The 17,596-nt window shown below is 41.8% G+C and overlaps 2 protein-coding genes and 1 long non-coding RNA gene across 11 annotated transcripts in view; 2 read left to right on the top strand and 1 right to left on the bottom strand.

Annotated features, from left to right (window-relative positions):
- The first annotated feature begins 403 nt into the window (after positions 1-403).
- LOC103665191 (histone H1.4-like) lies at positions 404-11,205 on the top strand. 6 transcript variants are annotated; one of them, XR_005838844.1, is made up of 3 exons: positions 404-1,155; positions 8,005-8,347; positions 10,248-11,205. XR_005838844.1 is itself a non-coding variant. In XM_040645159.1 (2 exons), the coding sequence occupies exons 1-2, from the start codon at positions 504-506 to the stop codon at positions 1,905-1,907; spliced, it is 828 nt and encodes a 275-aa protein (XP_040501093.1). In that variant the 5' UTR covers positions 404-503; the 3' UTR covers positions 1,908-1,916. The 6 variants fall into 6 exon arrangements, 2 of the variants coding, with proteins under 2 accessions (XP_040501093.1, XP_040501094.1); XR_005838841.1 differs by having other exon boundaries at positions 404-1,332; XR_005838842.1 differs by lacking the exon at positions 10,248-11,205 and adding an exon at positions 9,778-9,893 and having other exon boundaries at positions 404-1,332.
- The window catches only part of LOC103665053 (histone H2B type 1-C/E/F/G/I), a 21,097-nt gene continuing 5,680 nt past the window's right edge, over positions 2,180-17,596 (top strand). Inside the window, exons 1-3 of one of the 3 annotated variants that reach the window (XR_005838849.1) lie at positions 2,180-2,579; positions 8,005-8,347; positions 10,248-11,205. Coding sequence is in view for 2 of the 3 variants with exons in the window: in XM_040645180.1 (XP_040501114.1) it covers positions 2,190-2,570 (381 nt within the window). In the remaining variant the exon portion in view is untranslated. Of the gene's footprint in view, positions 2,580-8,004; positions 8,348-10,247; positions 11,206-17,596 lie in introns of those variants that run through there. The other 2 variants (XM_040645180.1, XM_040645181.1) reach the window with 2 other exon arrangements.
- LOC121106106 lies at positions 3,209-10,311 on the bottom strand. Of its 2 annotated transcripts, none has more exons than XR_005838856.1 (3): positions 10,183-10,311; positions 7,189-7,371; positions 3,209-6,939 (listed from the first exon to the last, which is right to left on the bottom strand). It is a non-coding gene; the product is annotated as an uncharacterized LOC121106106 (long non-coding RNA). The 2 variants fall into 2 exon arrangements; XR_005838855.1 differs by having other exon boundaries at positions 10,146-10,273.

The following is a 17,596-nucleotide window of genomic DNA, read 5'->3' as shown; positions in this document are numbered from 1 at the left end:
AATCTCCATGAGAACTACGCCGTTGTTGGATGTGTGAGAAGCCAAGAATGTGTAGAATACCCCTGGAGAGCCAGCTACTGAAAGCACGGAGGGAAGAATTTATATTTTAAACGAAAATCAAGAAGTTGTCTCTCTGACCTGTGAATCTCTCGAAGTGTCAGGGGCTTTTGAAAAAAGCTGAGACTAACGTGATAACGACTGGAAGAAGAAAACATGAAGAAGTCAAAGCATGAGGTGTCCCGCTTCGCTATAGAATAAAATTAGTGTGATTCCTCCGCAGGAAATTTTATTTTTTTTACTTTCCTCAATTGTAACAAACACAATTCCGGGACAGAGCGGAGACTAGGTTGCTGTCAAGTTGGAGGACTGAGCTGGGAACCAATCAGCGCGCAGCGTGGCTGTTGTATATATACACACTCGCACGCCAGGGCCAGGCAGCTCAACTCCGAGACTTTATTATTATTATTCTTTTCTGCATTTACCTTCAGGAATCCAAACGCACAATGTCTGAAACCGCACCTGCCGTGCCTGCAGCTCCTTCTCCCGCGGAGAAAACGCCGGTCAAGAAAAAGGCCCGCAAGTCCGCCGGGGCGGCCAAGCGCAAGGCGTCCGGGCCCCCGGTGTCCGAGCTCATCACCAAGGCCGTCGCCGCCTCCAAGGAGCGCAGCGGCGTGTCCCTGGCCGCGCTCAAGAAGGCGCTGGCGGCCGCCGGCTACGACGTGGAGAAGAACAACAGCCGCATCAAGCTGGGCCTCAAGAGCCTGGTGAGCAAGGGCACCCTGGTGCAGACCAAGGGCACCGGCGCCTCGGGCTCCTTCAAGCTCAACAAGAAGGCGGCCTCCGGGGAAGCCAAGCCCAAAGCCAAGAAGGCGGGTGCGGCCAAGCCCAAGAAGGCGGCCGGGGCGGCCAAGAAACCCAAGAAGGCTGCGGGGGCGAGCGCCCCCAAGAAGAGCGCCAAGAAGACCCCCAAGAAGGCGAAGAAGCCCGCGGCGGCGGCTGTCGCCAAGAAAGTGGCCAAGAGTCCGAAGAAGGCGAAGGCTGCCAAGCCCAAGAAGGCGACCAAGAGTCCGGCCAAGGCCAAAGCCCCGAAGCCCAAGGCAGCCAAGCCCAAAGCGGCCAAGCCCAAGAAGGTGGCCGCCAAGAAGAAGTAAGCGAGTATGTAATAGTTTAGAATCTTTAAAGGCTCTTTTCAGAGCCACCCCAGAGCTCAGGAAAAGAGCTGTTGCACTGCGCAGTGCAAGGGGGCGTGGCGGGAAGAGCCGCTCCGCGTACCCGGGCGGCACCTACCGGGACTCCAGTTAAGTGCACTCGGGCCTTTGAAAACTGTTCTCGGTAGGTTTAGCCTCTGGGATACTATTTTGAGCACCAATTTCTCCTCTACTCTCTTAAGTGCGCTGTTTGGACATAAATTGGCCTTGGGGCACACTCCACACGTTTCAATAAGGGGGCCATAAGTTGGGGGGGCGGGAACCCACAACACTTATAAAGCACTATGTGCTTGGGGGACGCTAGTGTTAGGTACTATATACCCACCTTAAAGATTTCTTATTTAATGGAACACTGGCATTCCTCTTAGACTTAAAAGGTACCTAAGCTTATGGTGGGGTTTCGTGGCCTCGTACCAAGTCTTTTGGTAGAAAACCAAGACACTAGGGAATAAAGAAGACATTTCAAAGGTCTCTCTAACCCAGCATATTGCAGAAATCCTGGTTCTTTCCTTTAGGCTAGCTGTTGCAGAATGCCCATTTCATCAAGAACCACTTGCCCACCAGCTCCAGCAGCTGGGACGGCAGAGGGAGATGCGAGACCCCTCCCAATGCAGGAGATTGTACCAGCCACTAGAAGCCATCCACACACAAACCCAAAGCTACCGCTCCTCCTGGAAACTTCCACCTACTCAAGGTTAAAAAAAAAAAAAAGACTTCTGCTTGAAGAGGATTATTTATAGTAGCTTCTGGTAGCCTGCTCTAGACCTTCTGATTGGGTCGAAGCAAAGTACCCAAGCAGCCAATGAAAGCTAGACCTGCAACTATCTCTTACAATCGCATTTGTGACGATACAGCAAAATTTATCCAATCGTAAATGATCTTACTAACCTCATTGGAATAGCGCATCTATAAATAAGCGTGGCCTTGCCAAGGTAGATTATTTTCCCAAGTCTTAGTAATAGTGTATTTTTTAACGTCAGAATGCCTGAGCCAGCCAAGTCGGCTCCGGCCCCGAAGAAGGGCTCCAAGAAGGCGGTGACCAAGGCGCAGAAGAAGGACGGCAAGAAGCGCAAGCGCAGCCGCAAGGAGAGCTACTCGGTGTACGTGTACAAGGTACTGAAGCAGGTGCACCCCGACACCGGCATCTCGTCCAAGGCCATGGGCATCATGAACTCGTTCGTCAACGACATCTTCGAGCGCATCGCGGGCGAGGCGTCGCGCCTGGCGCATTACAACAAGCGCTCGACCATCACGTCCAGGGAGATCCAGACGGCCGTGCGCCTGCTGCTGCCCGGGGAGCTGGCCAAGCACGCCGTGTCCGAGGGCACCAAGGCCGTCACCAAGTACACCAGCTCCAAGTAAACTTGCCAAGTAAGCGTCTTGATACCCAACCCTAAAGGCTCTTTTCAGAGCCACGCATGCCTTCAATAAATGAGCTATAATTCTCTCTCTAAGCTATTCTCAGATCTTTCCTGCCAAGCTTAAAGCTAACTGCAACTTTTAACTTTCAAATAAGGCTGCGTAACAAGTATGTCCACGCTTCCCAGTAAATTTCAATACTTCTCCAAAATTGAGCACTCAGTATGAACAAAAACCGTTCTATACAACTATTATTCCTTTAGTTTCACAAAAAGTAATAATTTTAAATGAAAATGCCATTTAAAGCGTAGAGCTCTGGTTTCCGTGTGCAGGGCTCCAAATCCATCCTGACATTGTTCAGGAACTTGGTAAGGATTGCTTACCCAGAGCACAGAATGGCATGCTCTGAAAAGTGTTCTTGGAGTTTTTCTCTTTTTCTTTTTAGCATATAGATATGTAATACTAAAAAAAAAGCTGAAGACTATGTTGACTTTTCAACAAAATCTTAATAGGCGTTTCTGCTTTACTAGCTTTGCAACTGCTCCCATTTCCTCAGGCGGGGCATGGTGGGGTGGGAGGGGGGTGGGAAGTGTGTGGGTGGGGGGAGGGAGTCTGTACTGTTTGTATCCTGAAGGAAACCTGTCCTGTCTTAGAGACCTTCAAATCCTGTCACCTCTATAGCTTCTCTGCTAGAAAGTCCTATTTCATTTACAGTCTTCTTCCAGCAGCATTTAGCTCTAAAGCCCTCTGGGTCACAAGCGAAAAGCCCACTACTCAATCCCATAAGGTGTCTCACTGGCAATAGTTACCCCAGAACCAAGGCCCCCTTCTCAGTACCCTGGACTCCTTCCCCATGTCCTGGGGAGGCAAGGACTGAGAGGAGGGAGAAAGGGAAGGGAAGCCCTTCCTGGCAGGATGTCGCTTCTGCTGCACAAGTGGGATGGCATGAAGGGTTCCTGCTGCTGGGGAATGATTATTGTGGGGAAAAGAAGCTGGGAGCTGGAAGGAACTGGCCAGGAGGTAAGCAGTCAATGGTTCAGAAGAGTTCACCAAGAAAACTGTTGAGAAATCTTTCCTGCTGTAGCTGACAACCTGACCGGTTACATCCTCACAGTAGAAAGATGAGCTAGAAATGAACACACACGCGCACCCACCCATGCCCACACTCCCCACGGAGGATTGCAACAAGCGTGTGCCCTGAGCCTCGGTGCCGAGCAAGATGGATTCTGCCACAAAGAATTGGGCTACAACGCACTTGTTTCTGGCACTGATATCACAGGGATTCAGAATACACCCAGGCTGAGAATTAATTTAGGCATATCCCAAGCTGGTGCCCCCCAGCACCTGGTAGATGCAAATACAAACCCTCTGTGGAGGAATAAGCTTCATTTTGGGTCTCAACAAATCCCCACAGATAAGATACCAAAGACAATGAAGGAGCAGCTTCACAACCAAAATCCACACACAATTCAACAAGACACTGTGACCAAGAATAAGACGAGCACACGATGGAAACAAAAGGAATAAGAAGAAAATTAACAGATACGGACTTCAAATTGCTACCTTTAATGATTTAAAAAGAAAACAAAAAAAAGGACTATTTGAAATGCTGAGGGGCTAAGAATACAAAGAATTTTCCAAAAACATCTGAAAGAACCAGATACAAATTTTAGAAATGAATCTCTCTAGATACACAATTAATTATAAGAAAATTAAAATGAAAGACTGGCTGGTTAGTCCAAATAGTCAATTGATCCCAGATGAAGAATTTCATGAACTCTGTAAGCAGAGTTAATCCAAAATGCAGGGAGAGAAATGTAACAGTGAATTTAAGAGATCTGGAATTAGTAGTACAATTGTCTGCCATACGTCTGATCACAATACCACAAAGACAACCAGAGAACAGTGCAGGTGTGAGCTTCAAAGATCATGGCCGAGAATTTTTTAGAGTGGATGGATTACTCATGGAATTAAAAATAAATGAAATAGGTTGACACTCATACAACAAAAGGAGGAACACTCTGTCACACTGTGAACTAAGCCCCATAAATTCTCACAACAAATGTAAGGCTGATTTTCACAAGGTTCCCCTTTCTAGTCTGTTCTGACAGATGGCATCAGACTGAAACACTGTTATAAATTCTTGGGGGCAGGGGAAGGATCATTGAGAAATTGATCATTTACATGGACTTTATATCTATCGGATTACTAAACTTTGTCAGTTCTAATCAATATTAAACGGACTGTCTTTTCATTGCATGTAATACCATCATTAACAAACCAAAAACTTGTATACTCTTTCCAATGTCTATTTCTGTTAGTTACTTTTATCATGTTACTGTGTTAGCTAAAATCACAAACATGCCATGTCAGGTATCCTAGCACACATCACTGTCTTCTTCCTTCTCATTGAAGTGGCTTTGGTAGTTCAGGTTTAATGAAAAACTTGTTTACCTGCGTGCACACGTATGTGAGTGTGAAATCTGTATGTGTTGATCAGTTTCCTTCTAAATATATTTTAAGTGGTTTTTTTAGGAATGATATGTGAATTTTTGGCATTTGATAGAATCATATGCTTTTCCTCCTTTATCCTGCTACAATGAAATACAGGTAGATTTCCTAATGTTATTCCATACTTGCATTCCAAGGCCAAATCTTTTTTGGTCATGTAATATTATTATCTTAAATACTGGCGGCACACATTTTAATATTTCAGAGGGATTTTTCCTCCTCGATTCATACATGACATCATTCTGGGATTTTCTCTTTGGGAGTTCATCCATATAGATGGTGTCATTAAGATTATGGTAATGTCAAAAACGTAACTGTGGCCTTTCCTCTATTATCTACTGCTAGGTAACAAACTACCTAAAAACCCAGCAGCTTAAATCAATGAACATTTCTTATCTCATTTTGTGTCTGGGTTGTCAGGAATCCAGAAGTGACTTGCTGGGAGGTTCTGACCAGGGTCTCTCATGAGGTTGAAGTCAAGATGTAAACACGGGCTGCAGTCACCTGAAGGCTTGACTGTGTGGCTGGAGGGTTCACGTCCAAGGTTGGCTCACTCCCATGCTACCCAAGGTCCTGTTGGCTCTTGGCAGGAGGACCTCAGTAGGACCTCTGTGCTTGCCATATAGACCTCTCAGGGGGGCTCATTGACTCTCTTCCACAAAGACAAATCATGGAGAGAGTGGGGGAGGAATTAGCTACAAAGTCTCTGTGACCTAGTTTCAAATGTCACACGCTGTCACTTCTGCCACTGTCTATTAATCAGAAGCAAGTCACTTAAATGTGGCCTATATTTGGAAGGGGACTGGGCTCCACCTGTCAGGGGAAGGATAGTGCATTTGTCAACATACTGTGGGATCACCACACTGTCTCTTTTATGTTTGAAATACTTGATTGTAAAAAGTATTTGTGCCTTAAAGAGTAGACGGAAACCAGCTGTGTAATCACCTGGACCTAATACTTTTTCAGTGGTAGCTCATCAAGAATTCTGGAAAGTAAGACTACAGTATCACTGTCCACAGAGGCAAAAACCAAAAACACTCCCACGTAATGTCCACATGGACTTTTCCCAGAGATTGTAAGGGACCAGACAGTGGTCTCTGCAGTTACATAAAACCAGCACGTTGCAGGTACTTATAGAAAACATTGAACGAACTCAATGGATTCATCTGAGAACTGCTAACCAGCCATCTGTAGAGCAAATCTCTGGCTCATGATGGTTGTAGGAATGTCCAACAAAACTGATAGATATGAAAAAAAAAAATTAAAAGTGAAAATAAATACCATAAAAACGAAAAACCCTAGAAAATACTTTGGCTTATGAAAATAAAAGAATTAACAATGTGGAAAAAGACAGATTAATAAAATTTGCAATTGGACAGGAAGTGAAAGCTAAATTAATAGATTTGAAAGGTAGAATTTGAATTGATGATTGAGTCAGACTTAAAATCACCTACCATGTTTAAAGTGTAACAGATTAAGAGGTAGCAAAAGGACGTGAAAAAAGAAATTAAAGAGCATAGTTTAGTCGTGATGGCTCACGAGGAGATCCTTGACATGTGTCAAAATTCCCTACTCAGTTGAACCAAGGCAAGAGCTCCACATATTTCTTGTAAATCAGTCACTCAAGAGATAGTCATTGAATATCTTTGGGCCAGACACAGGCGTGGACACTGGAGATACAGAGAGATGAGGTTGTTCTTGACCTTCTGGAGCCCTCAGGTTTGTGGACCATCAAGGAGAAATTACAGCTAATTGCTTCCTTTTTTCTTTTTTTTAATAATCATTCACTAGGACGTAAAAAAGTGTTTATCACTTTTTGGAAATCTGCTGGCAGATGAAGAGACTTGGGCTCATATGAGAACTACAAAATTCATTAAGTTAAGGCAAAATATCCATCCAAATATTTAAGTAATAAACAGAATAATCAGTGTGACGTGACATAGTGCAAAGTTAAGGAACATCCCATTAGACTGCCCTCATGTCTGACATCAACTGCAAAGTTGAGGGGTAAACAAAACCAGCCTCAGATTTGGTACTTCTTTAAAAGACTCACAGAATTCACTAAAAGTTACTATACTCAAGGTTGGGGTTTATTATATCAAGAGGATACAGATTAAACATAAGCCAGGGTCGGGGCGCCTGGGTGGTGCAGTCGTTCAGCGTCTGCCTTCAGCTCAGGGTGTGATCGCAGCGTTCTGGGATCGAGCCCCACATCAGGCTTCTCTGCTAGGAGCCTGCTTCTTCCTCTCCCACTCCCCGGGCTTGTGTTCCCTCTCTCCCTGGCTGTCTCTCTCTGTCAAATAAATAAATAAAATCTTCAAAATAATAATAAGCCAGGGTAAGAGGCACGTGAGCAGAGTCTCAGAGGGGTCCCAACTCAGAGCTTCTAATAGTGCTCCCCATTGTGGGGGTGAGGAGTGTTAATACCTTCCTGCAACATAACACTATTGTAACAACAAAATACACATCGCCAACCACGGGGCTTTACCACATAAATATGGTTGACTGTCCACGTGGCTGATCTTTTAGTCAGCAGTCCCTCTGGAGGTCGTCCGGACACCACATGGCCCATAGCCCCCAACATAAATGACATTACACTCTCCTGTGCAGCCCAAGGCCTCTTGGTAAACAAAGATACTCTTATCCTGCAGGACATTCCAAGGGCCCAGGCATCACCTCCCAGCAAAGGGCAAAGGCCACACCTCCCTCTGGATAACATTAGTTCTTCACTACACACAGAGTCATAAGAAAAGCCATATTTTTACAGTTTTGAATTAGATATCTGTCATTGACCATAACTTGAATTCTCCCAACTATTTGCTTTTTTGATGGTTCTGTGTCACATTTTTGGCTATTTACATCGACTGTGGACCCACAAGTTATACGGAGATTTCTTATTGAAGGCTATTTTTTGTACTTTATTCAGATGAACGACTTCAGCGGTCTCCTCCTTGACTTGTACTCCCAACTGCCTTCCAAACCCTGGCTGCAGGAAAGAAGACTGGGGAGAGCTGGAGATCACGTTGGCGGAAGTTCCGAGTCTTGGGCCTCATTTGGGTGGCGTGGGCCCGCGGTGCTACGCAGGAAGAAAGGCTCCCTTTGCTTTACTTGAACAGCAGCATTTGAGGGACTTTTCCTTTCATAACCATGACATTGGCTACCACGGACAGGGAACAGGAATTGTGGGAAAGTGAAGGACTAACGTGTAAGACTTTTGTCTAAAAATTTAACCCTGAAGGTTCAGCTGGATTTCAGAAGTACAAAACAATGTAAGTATCACAACCAAATTATGGCTATTTTTTAGGAAAGACAGAGGAGCATGGGGGAAGAAGAAAGGTGAGAGAAACTGAGAGGGACTCAGAAAAACAATGGAAGAAACAAATGGCTAGTACAATAGGAGAGACAGAGCCTGAAGACCAAAGAGAAGCCACAGAGCATGCCACTTGGAGGAAGCAGAAGGGAAAAGAGGGAGAGGAGGGGATAGGACTTCTTATGTTTTTGGCACTTCAGCTGAGTTATACCACCTGTTACATACTTGAAATACTCCCCACAAATTCTTGGGTGTTTGCCTGAGTGGATGGATTACAATGTTACCACATCTGGGAGATACTCTCTGACCAGCAAAAGTAAAATGGCGCCCTTCTACCCCATTCTTAACTGATTCTGTTCATTCTTCTTCATTACACTTAGCAAAACTGACATGAATTTGTGTATTGTTTGTTTCCTCTTCCCATTCTCCAGATAGTAAGCTCCACTGGTAGGGTTAGTCTTTTTTGCTGTTGACTCGCTAATGCCTAAGGCTGTTCCAGGCACACAGTGGGCTCTCAATGAGGATGTGCAGCAATCAGAACTAATTAAAGTACCCGTATATCTACAACAACAGGAATACAGACCAGAGCTGAGTTGTTGCACTGGTTCAATAAACTTTGTGACTCCGCCTTTTGGGGCTTATTTTCCACATCTATACAACAATAATAAAATAATTCTAAGTAGTGTACTATTAAGGATTAAGTGAGATAAATCATGTAAAGTTCTTAAGATCCTAATGAATATTTAGTAAACACTTAATAATTGTTAGCAACTACTATATTTTCTTTAGTCAATGAATTAAAAGGACAATCAGAGTAGCCAATTTTCTTCATGTCAAAAACTAAAGAGAAAATAGAAGCCTTTGAACTACTCAAATCCCACCTCAAGAAGTATATTTGGGGGATTTGGAACAAAGATCGTCTTGTTCAAGAACATCTCTTGACTAAGCATGGTTTGACACATTATCTGTTCATGCTAAAAATGAGTAAGGCATAGGTAATACTGTAGTAAGGATGTCTCGTAGGACATTATAGGAACATATGTTAAAAGAACTCTCTTCCTTGTACATCAAATAGCAATACTGATGGCAAAATAACACCGAAGAAATAAAACTTTTTATTTCTTCAATTATAGGAGAGAGACAAATGCAGAGCAGAAAATGAATGCAGCAGTAACTGAAAATATGAATGAGCTCATAGAATTTATGAAGCATAAAAGTCTGATCTGCCTGATAATGATTGATAAGGGTGCATACCCTGCTCAAATCTAACCCGTCCTGGTTTGTTGTACACTGATTCATCAGGAGAGCATTACCTCAGTAAAAGCCTAAATAAACTACATTTTCATTGTAGTTTTCCTAATTATAAAAATAGAATTTACTTCCTTACAGGCCCAGCGACTGGGAATTCATTATTTACCATGGAGTACCTTTGATGGAAAAGACTAAATGGGGGCAAAACATCTGTAAATTAGATGTTATGATTAATAAAATCTGAGGCGATGGAATTCTGCATTGTTGATTCAAATCCTTCTCCTAGATCTCGCCTTTCTAGACATACAACCTATTTTCCACTTATACTCTGGCATCGAAGTCTGAGCGGGTAAGGCCTAAGCCCTGTTCTGGCTTTGGTAACGATCTTGAAGGTAGAACAGCTCGGTTTAGCTCAGCTGACATTTGAGGAATCACCTCCAGCATCTGAATTAAAGAAAACACAATACTTCAAAGCAGTCCCAAACTTCAGCGTGCACCAAAATCACCTGAAGTGTTTTTAAAGCACGGATTGCTGGGCCCCACCTCACAGATTCTGATGCACTGGACCTCGAGCAGGATCCGATTATTTGCATTTCTCTATTATCCAGGTGCTGCTGATGCTGCTGGTCCCGGGACTCCCACCAGAGAACTGTGCTTTCAACCAGAAGACGGGATTTCCTTGAAATACTAGCGCCAAACAGCAACACAATTACACTCAGGTTTGAACTGCAAAGCCTAAAACTTGGCAGCCGGCTCACGCCACCCTCCGCGACCCTGCGGCCAGGCAAGCCCCGCCCACTCACCCCGGTCTCCTGGCCACGCCCTCCACGCCGGCGACCTCGGTGGCCCGTCCTGCCACGCCCTCCACGCCGCCGTCTCATTGGGCCGTTCCGCGCACACGTCCCTCCCACTGCCCCAACGAGCCTCACGTCACGTTACGTTCTGCCGGCTCCACCGTGCGACCGCGCGTCTTCTTTCTCCTTCCGGTTGCGTTCGCCGGGGCGGTTCCCGTGGCGCCCCCTGCTGGTGCGCAGGCCCCGGTGACCCGGCCTCGCGGAGCTGCGTCTGGACCTTCGCCCTGAGGCCCTGGGCGTCCGCGGAGAAGAACGCAGAGCCGAGCGCTGTGCCCGCGGAGCAGCTGGGCGGCGGTGTCCCCGGTGTCCCTCCTGTCGGGCTGTGGGCGAGGCGGTCCTGCCTGCTCTGCTGCGGCCGAGGGCCCCTTAACATTGCCTCCGCGGGACAGTTGGCTTGCACAACCCCTGCTCGCTGCCCTCAGATTTCTAGCACACTTCATGCGAATATTTGAATCTTACATAGTTTCTTTTATGATATTCATTCTAATTCGTGTCTTTAGAACTGCTGCTAGTTTGCAGGCATGTGAGAAGATTTGTATTTTTACTATCTTAGAAAAATCCTTCCTATGACTCTAGTTAGATGATGATGAAAGAGTGCAGTATATATGAAACTGGTTGCTTGATATCTATTGTTACTTTTCTGAAGCCAGAGTTGAAATTTTGAAATTATTAAATGTGTACCTTGTAATAAATCAGATATTCTGTATGCGTTAAGTGCAGAAGTCACAAATGAAGTATGTTTATCGTGTTGTTCAGTTTTCTATGCCCACATTTTCCTTGGTTGGTGTATGAAATTCTAAAAGTGGGATCCTGGAACCTTGCCCTACAATTGTAAACATGAAGTTCTAATTCCGGCAGTTTCTGCCCTACATAGTGGCTGTGAGGTCAGGTGCTTCAGGGCCCTGAATGTTACATCGTATCAGTGGATTTTTATTTTGTCATTATGGATTATAGTTCTTCCTCATCTCCAGAAGTTCTATTTTTTCATTAGTTTTAAAAATGGGCCTCGTTTTGAATGTCCCTTGCTTTTTTGCCTAGATTATTCCATTTTTACTCCTTTAAAGTTTCAGTAAGTATTTTATAGTCTATCTAATAATTTCTATATCTGAAATTGTTTGTCTGAGGGAGAGGAGGGGATCTCTTTTTTATTTGGAAGCCTAAGTCTTCATAGCGTGGTTTCTTCCTCGATTAGGTCACATTTATTATGAGTTTATATTTGGACACCCCAAATTGCTAGGAGAATGCCCGGCAGGTAATATGTGCTTCATAAATAATGAATACATGAATAGTTAGGTAGATGATAGATAGATAGATAGATAGATAGATAGATAGATAGATAGATAATAAATAATTGGTGTGTAACCCAATAACGGGTTAAAGTTGCTTCCTTCCTGAAGAGGTTTAAGTTTGCTTCCATAAGGCACTAGAGGGCGCCCCCAGCTCTTTAATTTCAGGAAGCTTTCGCTGAAAGTAGACTCCAGATCTTTGGAGAAATCCTTGTAAATTTCCACTGCCCTCTCCTCAGCACCATTTCTGAGACAAACAGGTTTCCTTCTCAGAAATCTTTGCTAGATTTTTTTTTTTTCTCAAGCCTAAGCTTTCCGAAGAGCCCTGGCTCTATGCTAGGTGTCTCCAGTTCAGGTGAAAGGCCTAGAATCCTCTTTTCCCCAAGAGGCTGCCATTAATTGACAAAGTGCAGAATCTTCATGACATTTGTACCCAGGGAACCCAGTCTAGTATGTTTATTAGTCAGGCTTCAGCTCCTAGGAGTTTATTATTCTGGGAGATTTGGGGAGTTTTCCTTGGCTTCTTGTTATCTGGGCCATGATGGGCTGGTGTGTGTTTGTAGTTTATCAAGTCCTTAGCTATTTCGTTTCAGGGCGGCTTTCCAGAATATCTTGTTGTCCACATTGGAACCAAAAGTCCTGACAGTGTACCTCCCTATCCCCACTAATACTTTGAGCCTTAAAATTTGTTTAATATTAATATTGCTATACTTGCTGTCTCTTGGTAACATTTTCCAGGTATATCTTCCCCTCATCCTTATTTTTTCTTTATTATTATTTTTTAAATCCATGCATGATCTGTTTTCAGACTCAAGAGGAACTATCTAATACATTCTGTATTATACACACTTTTTTGATTTATAGAAAAATAATAAGCATCATAAAACGATAAAATATTGTACATATTCCAGAATTCTAATGTGGGGAGGAAGAATTCCTCTGCACTTCAAGGTCCTTTTAGCTGGACTAAGAATCAAATTGATATGGGACAGATTAACAGTTGAAAATTAAATTTAATACCTTACATACAGGGAACCCACATAAACATGGACATTTCAAAGACAGGCAGAATAAGGTACGTATGTTATTCTGAACTAAGGAGGTAGGGAGAAATGTCTTGGACTTCAGAGAGAGGGAAGGTAATTCACAGGGGGATAAGGAGAGCAGATGTTTGGTAATTAGATGTTTGCCCTACCATATAAATGGGCCACTCAGATAAAATTTATCTCTGTTAATAACCCTTATTCTAGGAAAGACCACCAATTTAGATTCTTCTGTTTGGTTAAGGGAGGGACAAAAGTTTTCTTGAGATTGCTGGGTAGTAAGTGCCTTTAGCTCAAAATAATATACGTGCCAAAGTGGCATATTGGGAGACATGGGGCGGGGCCTGTCCTGAGCCCCTTTGGTTTCCCCATCTGAAACTTCCTTGGGAGTTTCACATGTTAAAAGTTGAACGGGTAGGTTGTTTCATCTCATTGATCTAGTCTCTTAGTCCTGACAATAGTTCGGTTTAGTCAAACTCATTTCAGGAGGCACTGATCCAGGTGTATTCTCCAAGTTAGGCCTGTGGTTCAAGTAATTGGGTATTAAATAAGAGACATTTCTGTGGAAACAAAAGAAAAGCAATGGTTAATGATTGGATCAAATGTTAACCCAGTTTTTGAGTCTCAAGATAGCCAGTTGAGAAGATTTCTAGATGTCAGACTTGAAGTATCTTCAACTAGAATGAGGGCAGGTACTGGCAATCTGACAGATCTTCCTAGATTATAGTTCAGATGTCTCTGGTGATCTTTTGAGTGGCCCATAGGGCAACAGGATAAAGAGTGTCTATGTGTGAACTTTTATGGCAGTTTCTTTACAACAAATCATTTCTTGATGAAGTTTGCCAGGGCTGCAGGAGAAAGGGAAGCTTCAGTTCTTAAAGGATTCAAAGTCAGAAAGATGGAAGAAAAATCAAAATGTTAGTTTGGAGACTTGTAGCCAGATGTTGGAGGACACTAGAAGAAATTCCGAGCTAGTTCAGCTTATAAAGAATAGTATTAAAATCTTGTATCTGCAAAGATGTGTTATTGAAACATATTTTCTCTCTATACTCATTCTCATTCTTACCAAGGATAGCTATATTAACAGTATTTTGTTTGCAAAATAAGTTTTTTAATTTCAAAAAATCTTGGCCTGATTATTTGTATAAGTGCAGCAAGAATGTGGTTGAGCTATAGACTTTTTAAAACCTGTGTTGCTGGAACTTTTCCAAGGAATCTCTAGATCGAACTTTGAATAGCCTCTCAAGGCCAGAAGCCAAGCCAAATCCTTGCCATCAGACTTGACCGGCAATACCTACACATTTGGGGGAGTTCTTCTTGAGGTTCCCAAAATATCCTGAGGTTCCTGTACCTGCCAGGAAGTAACCTCTACTCACCTAGTAAGGTTGTTTGGAATTCTGAAAGCGAGGTATCAGAGTGATAGTTCCAAGGGGCTTTCTTGGCTCCAGAACCTCAACCTTAGTTCCTTAAAGCTGTCTGGTCATATCTGAGTCTATGCATGTCTCTCAAATGTGACATTCCAGTCAAAGCCTTGGTAATATAATATTGTTTCCAATTATGTCCTGTCATAAGGAGAACGGATATTTATTGAACTTATGCAAATAAATAAATTGCCATAAAAATATAAGAGTTCTCACAGATTTTCTGGAGAATTCAGGTAGGAAGAAAAGATACATTTTTTAGTTTGTTCACAAAGGCATATTTTGTCAAACTGCTGTAAGTCAGTTAGGTTGAGAGTAAAGGTTTTCTTCAATCTGGAAAAAAGTGAAACAGTTTTTAGAAGTCAGTAATGTTTGAAATAAAGCTCATAAAAAGTGTAATTATCTTCCTCAATTATTCAATCCCATGTTATTAATTCTTGTTCTGTTTGAATACAACTTTTCCACCAGTTCTGGAAATTTTTTCATGGTTCAGTTTTTTTGGGTGTTTTGTTTTGTTTTGTTTTGTTTTGTTTTTTAGAGAGAGCATGAGGGGGACAGGCAGAGGGAGAGAGAGAATCTTGAGCAGGCTCCACGCCCAGGGCAGAGCCCAAAGTCGGGCTCCTTCTCATGACCCCAAGATCATGAGCCAAAATCAAGAGTGGGACGCTTAACCAACTGAGCCACCCAGGCGCCCCAATGTAGTTCAGTTTAATGATCTTAAGGTTACCAGAAACCTGTACTCAGAGCTTTTTCCATGACTGTCACTAAAGATGAAGCACATTTGCAGGAAACTTTTATAGAGACAGCTAAGTAAAACTATCACTGTCTGTAAATGATAAAAGACTTAAAAATGGCCATGGCGAAGGATCTGATGAGAGTTCATTACAATGCAAATGACAAGGAAATTTGGTTATTTTTGTGACATACAACACTTCAAGATAATAACATATCAAGACATCAGATTTCTAGGAGATTCCCATAATTTTACTAGGTAACAGATCTATATAAATATAACCTAATAGGGTTTAATATCACTTCATTGACAATGCTTCGCATGTAATTTCACAAGCCAAATAAGCCTAATTAGTTTTATTTCTCACAAAAAAAAAAAATTTTTTATTTTAAATGTTCCTGGGGCCTGAAATTTCCTGGTGGGAAATTTCATTTAGATTCTGGTCGAAAGACTTCATTTTAGAATTCGATTGTGAGACATATGTACAAAAAACCCACAAGGTTTAAACATTTGATTAGATAGGATCACAATCATGAAACAGTATTTAATTATCCATTTAATCAAACCAACAAGAAAAGATATTAGAGGCAAATACAGAAAGTTACATAGTTGTGAGTAAAATTTAGGTCTTTCAATATTAAGACTGTTCTTTGAAGTAATCAAAGACCTGATAAACATAGAAATTATTCTGGCAAACTTAGAATCATTGTTTTTTAAGGAGGATAACTTAAAAGGTAAAAAAAAAAAAAAAACTTTTGTTTACAATTTCTCACAAAGGGCAGAGCAATAGCTTAAGAAAACTTCATACTTTTTTTTTTAAGAGTTTATTTATTTATTTGACACAGAGAGAGAGGCAGCCAGTGAGAGAGGGAACACAAGCAGGGGGAGTGAGAGAGGAAGAAGCAGGCTCCAGAGAGAGAGACAGCCAGTGAGAGAGGGAACACAAGCAGGGGGAGTGGGAGAGGAAGAAACAGGCTCCCAGCAGAGCGGGGAGCCCGATGCAGGGCTCCATCCCAGAACCCTGGGATCACACCCTGAGCCAAAGGCAGACGCTTAACAACTGAGCCACTCAGGCGCCCCAAAAACTTTGTACTTTCAACAAAGACAAAACAAAAACTTTGCACCAGTGTATTTTTGGTATTAAAAATTATTTACTTATTTAAATTTGTACTAATCTTAGAAAGTACTGACCACACAAAATTTCTTTCCAAAAAGTCTTTGTCCAGAAACCTACAACATTCTTTAACACTCAGATTTTGACCTAAATTTTCTCTCTATAAATAACCAGTCTTGCTTTAACACTTTCTTTTCCCTCAACAAATATGTAGTTTTATTACTTACATTTCTTCTTACCAAAAACACATTTCTTACTTTCCTCACATAAAGTTGTTTTTTCCAGTAGTCTTAATTACATTTCTTAAAATTCTTAAATGCTTAGAAACCCTAATTTCTAGGGAAAATGAAGTAATAAGCAATTGTGAACTCTTATACCAGAACTTTTCAGATTGGCAAATTTATGAATATGTTTCATTATTTTTAGAAACATGTATTTTTTCATAATATAATCTTTTAATAAAGCATAAAATATGTTTATTAACAGACCCAAATTTATCTTTAGTTTCTCTATAATAAGACGAAAGCAGATAAACATGTTCAGTACTTAATGTTTCATTATTTTATCTTAATCGGAAGAGATCTAGATTATCAACAAGCTTGACTTTACTCATTATTTAACTTCGCAAAACTATGACATTTTAGCTTTCCAAAGACTTTGGAAGCTATTTACAAGTTTACCTACAAAGATTTTTATTTTATTTACATCTATTTAATTTACTTCTTTTAACAATTACATACAGACTACCCACAAAAACTTCATTATGCATTAGATAGAATCAACCATTATTGTAAGCCTTTTTCTTGCTGACAAATTTTGCAACAGAAATACCCTGAACTTATTTGACTTTTAGTAAACACAGGCAGAATGAAAATTTTAGGTTTAATGGTGATAACTGTAAAAACATATCCATTTTAATTAAGCCAACAAACTTAATTTAGCTTTAATACCAAATATTTCCCGGATTACATTAATTTGAAAAAGATTTGGATTTGTTTCTAACTTTCTGGATGTTAGAATGCCCAATCTTTACAAGCATGTGCCTTCAAACAAACTAAATAGAGCTCTTGTACATACTAATTACAGCAATACCATCCAGAGGTAGAGAAAATATCTCACGTGGAAACATACATGGACACACACACACCACAAAATACAGACACACACCACAAAATACAGACAAGATATAAACAAAATGTTGGTATTTGTGGAGAGGCCATTAAAGGCTCAATTTTTATTTTTATTTTTTTTAAGATTTACGTATTTATTTTAGAGAGAAAACAAGTGTGGGAAGGGGCAGAGGGAGAGGGAGAGGGAGGGAGAGAATCTCATATGGACTCCACACTGAGCTCAGAGCCCAATGCTAGACTCAAACTCATGACCTTGAGATCATGACCTGAGCTGAAATCAAGTTAGACACTTAACTGAGCCACCCGGGTGCCCCTAGGCCCAATTTTTAAATAGTTTCATCTATCTATCTATCTATCTATCTATCTATCTATCTAT

This window comes from Ursus maritimus, unplaced genomic scaffold (genome assembly GCF_017311325.1).
Source record: "Ursus maritimus isolate PB19 unplaced genomic scaffold, ASM1731132v1 scaffold_30, whole genome shotgun sequence".
NCBI classification, from domain to species: Eukaryota; Metazoa; Chordata; class Mammalia; order Carnivora; family Ursidae; genus Ursus; species Ursus maritimus.
This window is presented reverse-complemented; position numbering and strand designations above follow the sequence as displayed.

What these genes read in the sequence shown, in the direction of transcription:
- LOC103665191 (XM_040645159.1), top strand. Translation starts at nt 504, where the DNA reads ATGTCTGAAACCGCACCTGCCGTGCCTGCAGCTCCTTCTCCCGCGGAG. An exon ending in AAGGTGGCCGCCAAGAAGAA is followed by an intron (nt 1,148 to 1,723) that starts GTAAGCGAGTAT and finishes TCTTTCCTTTAG; the next exon opens with GCTAGCTGTTGCAGAATGCC.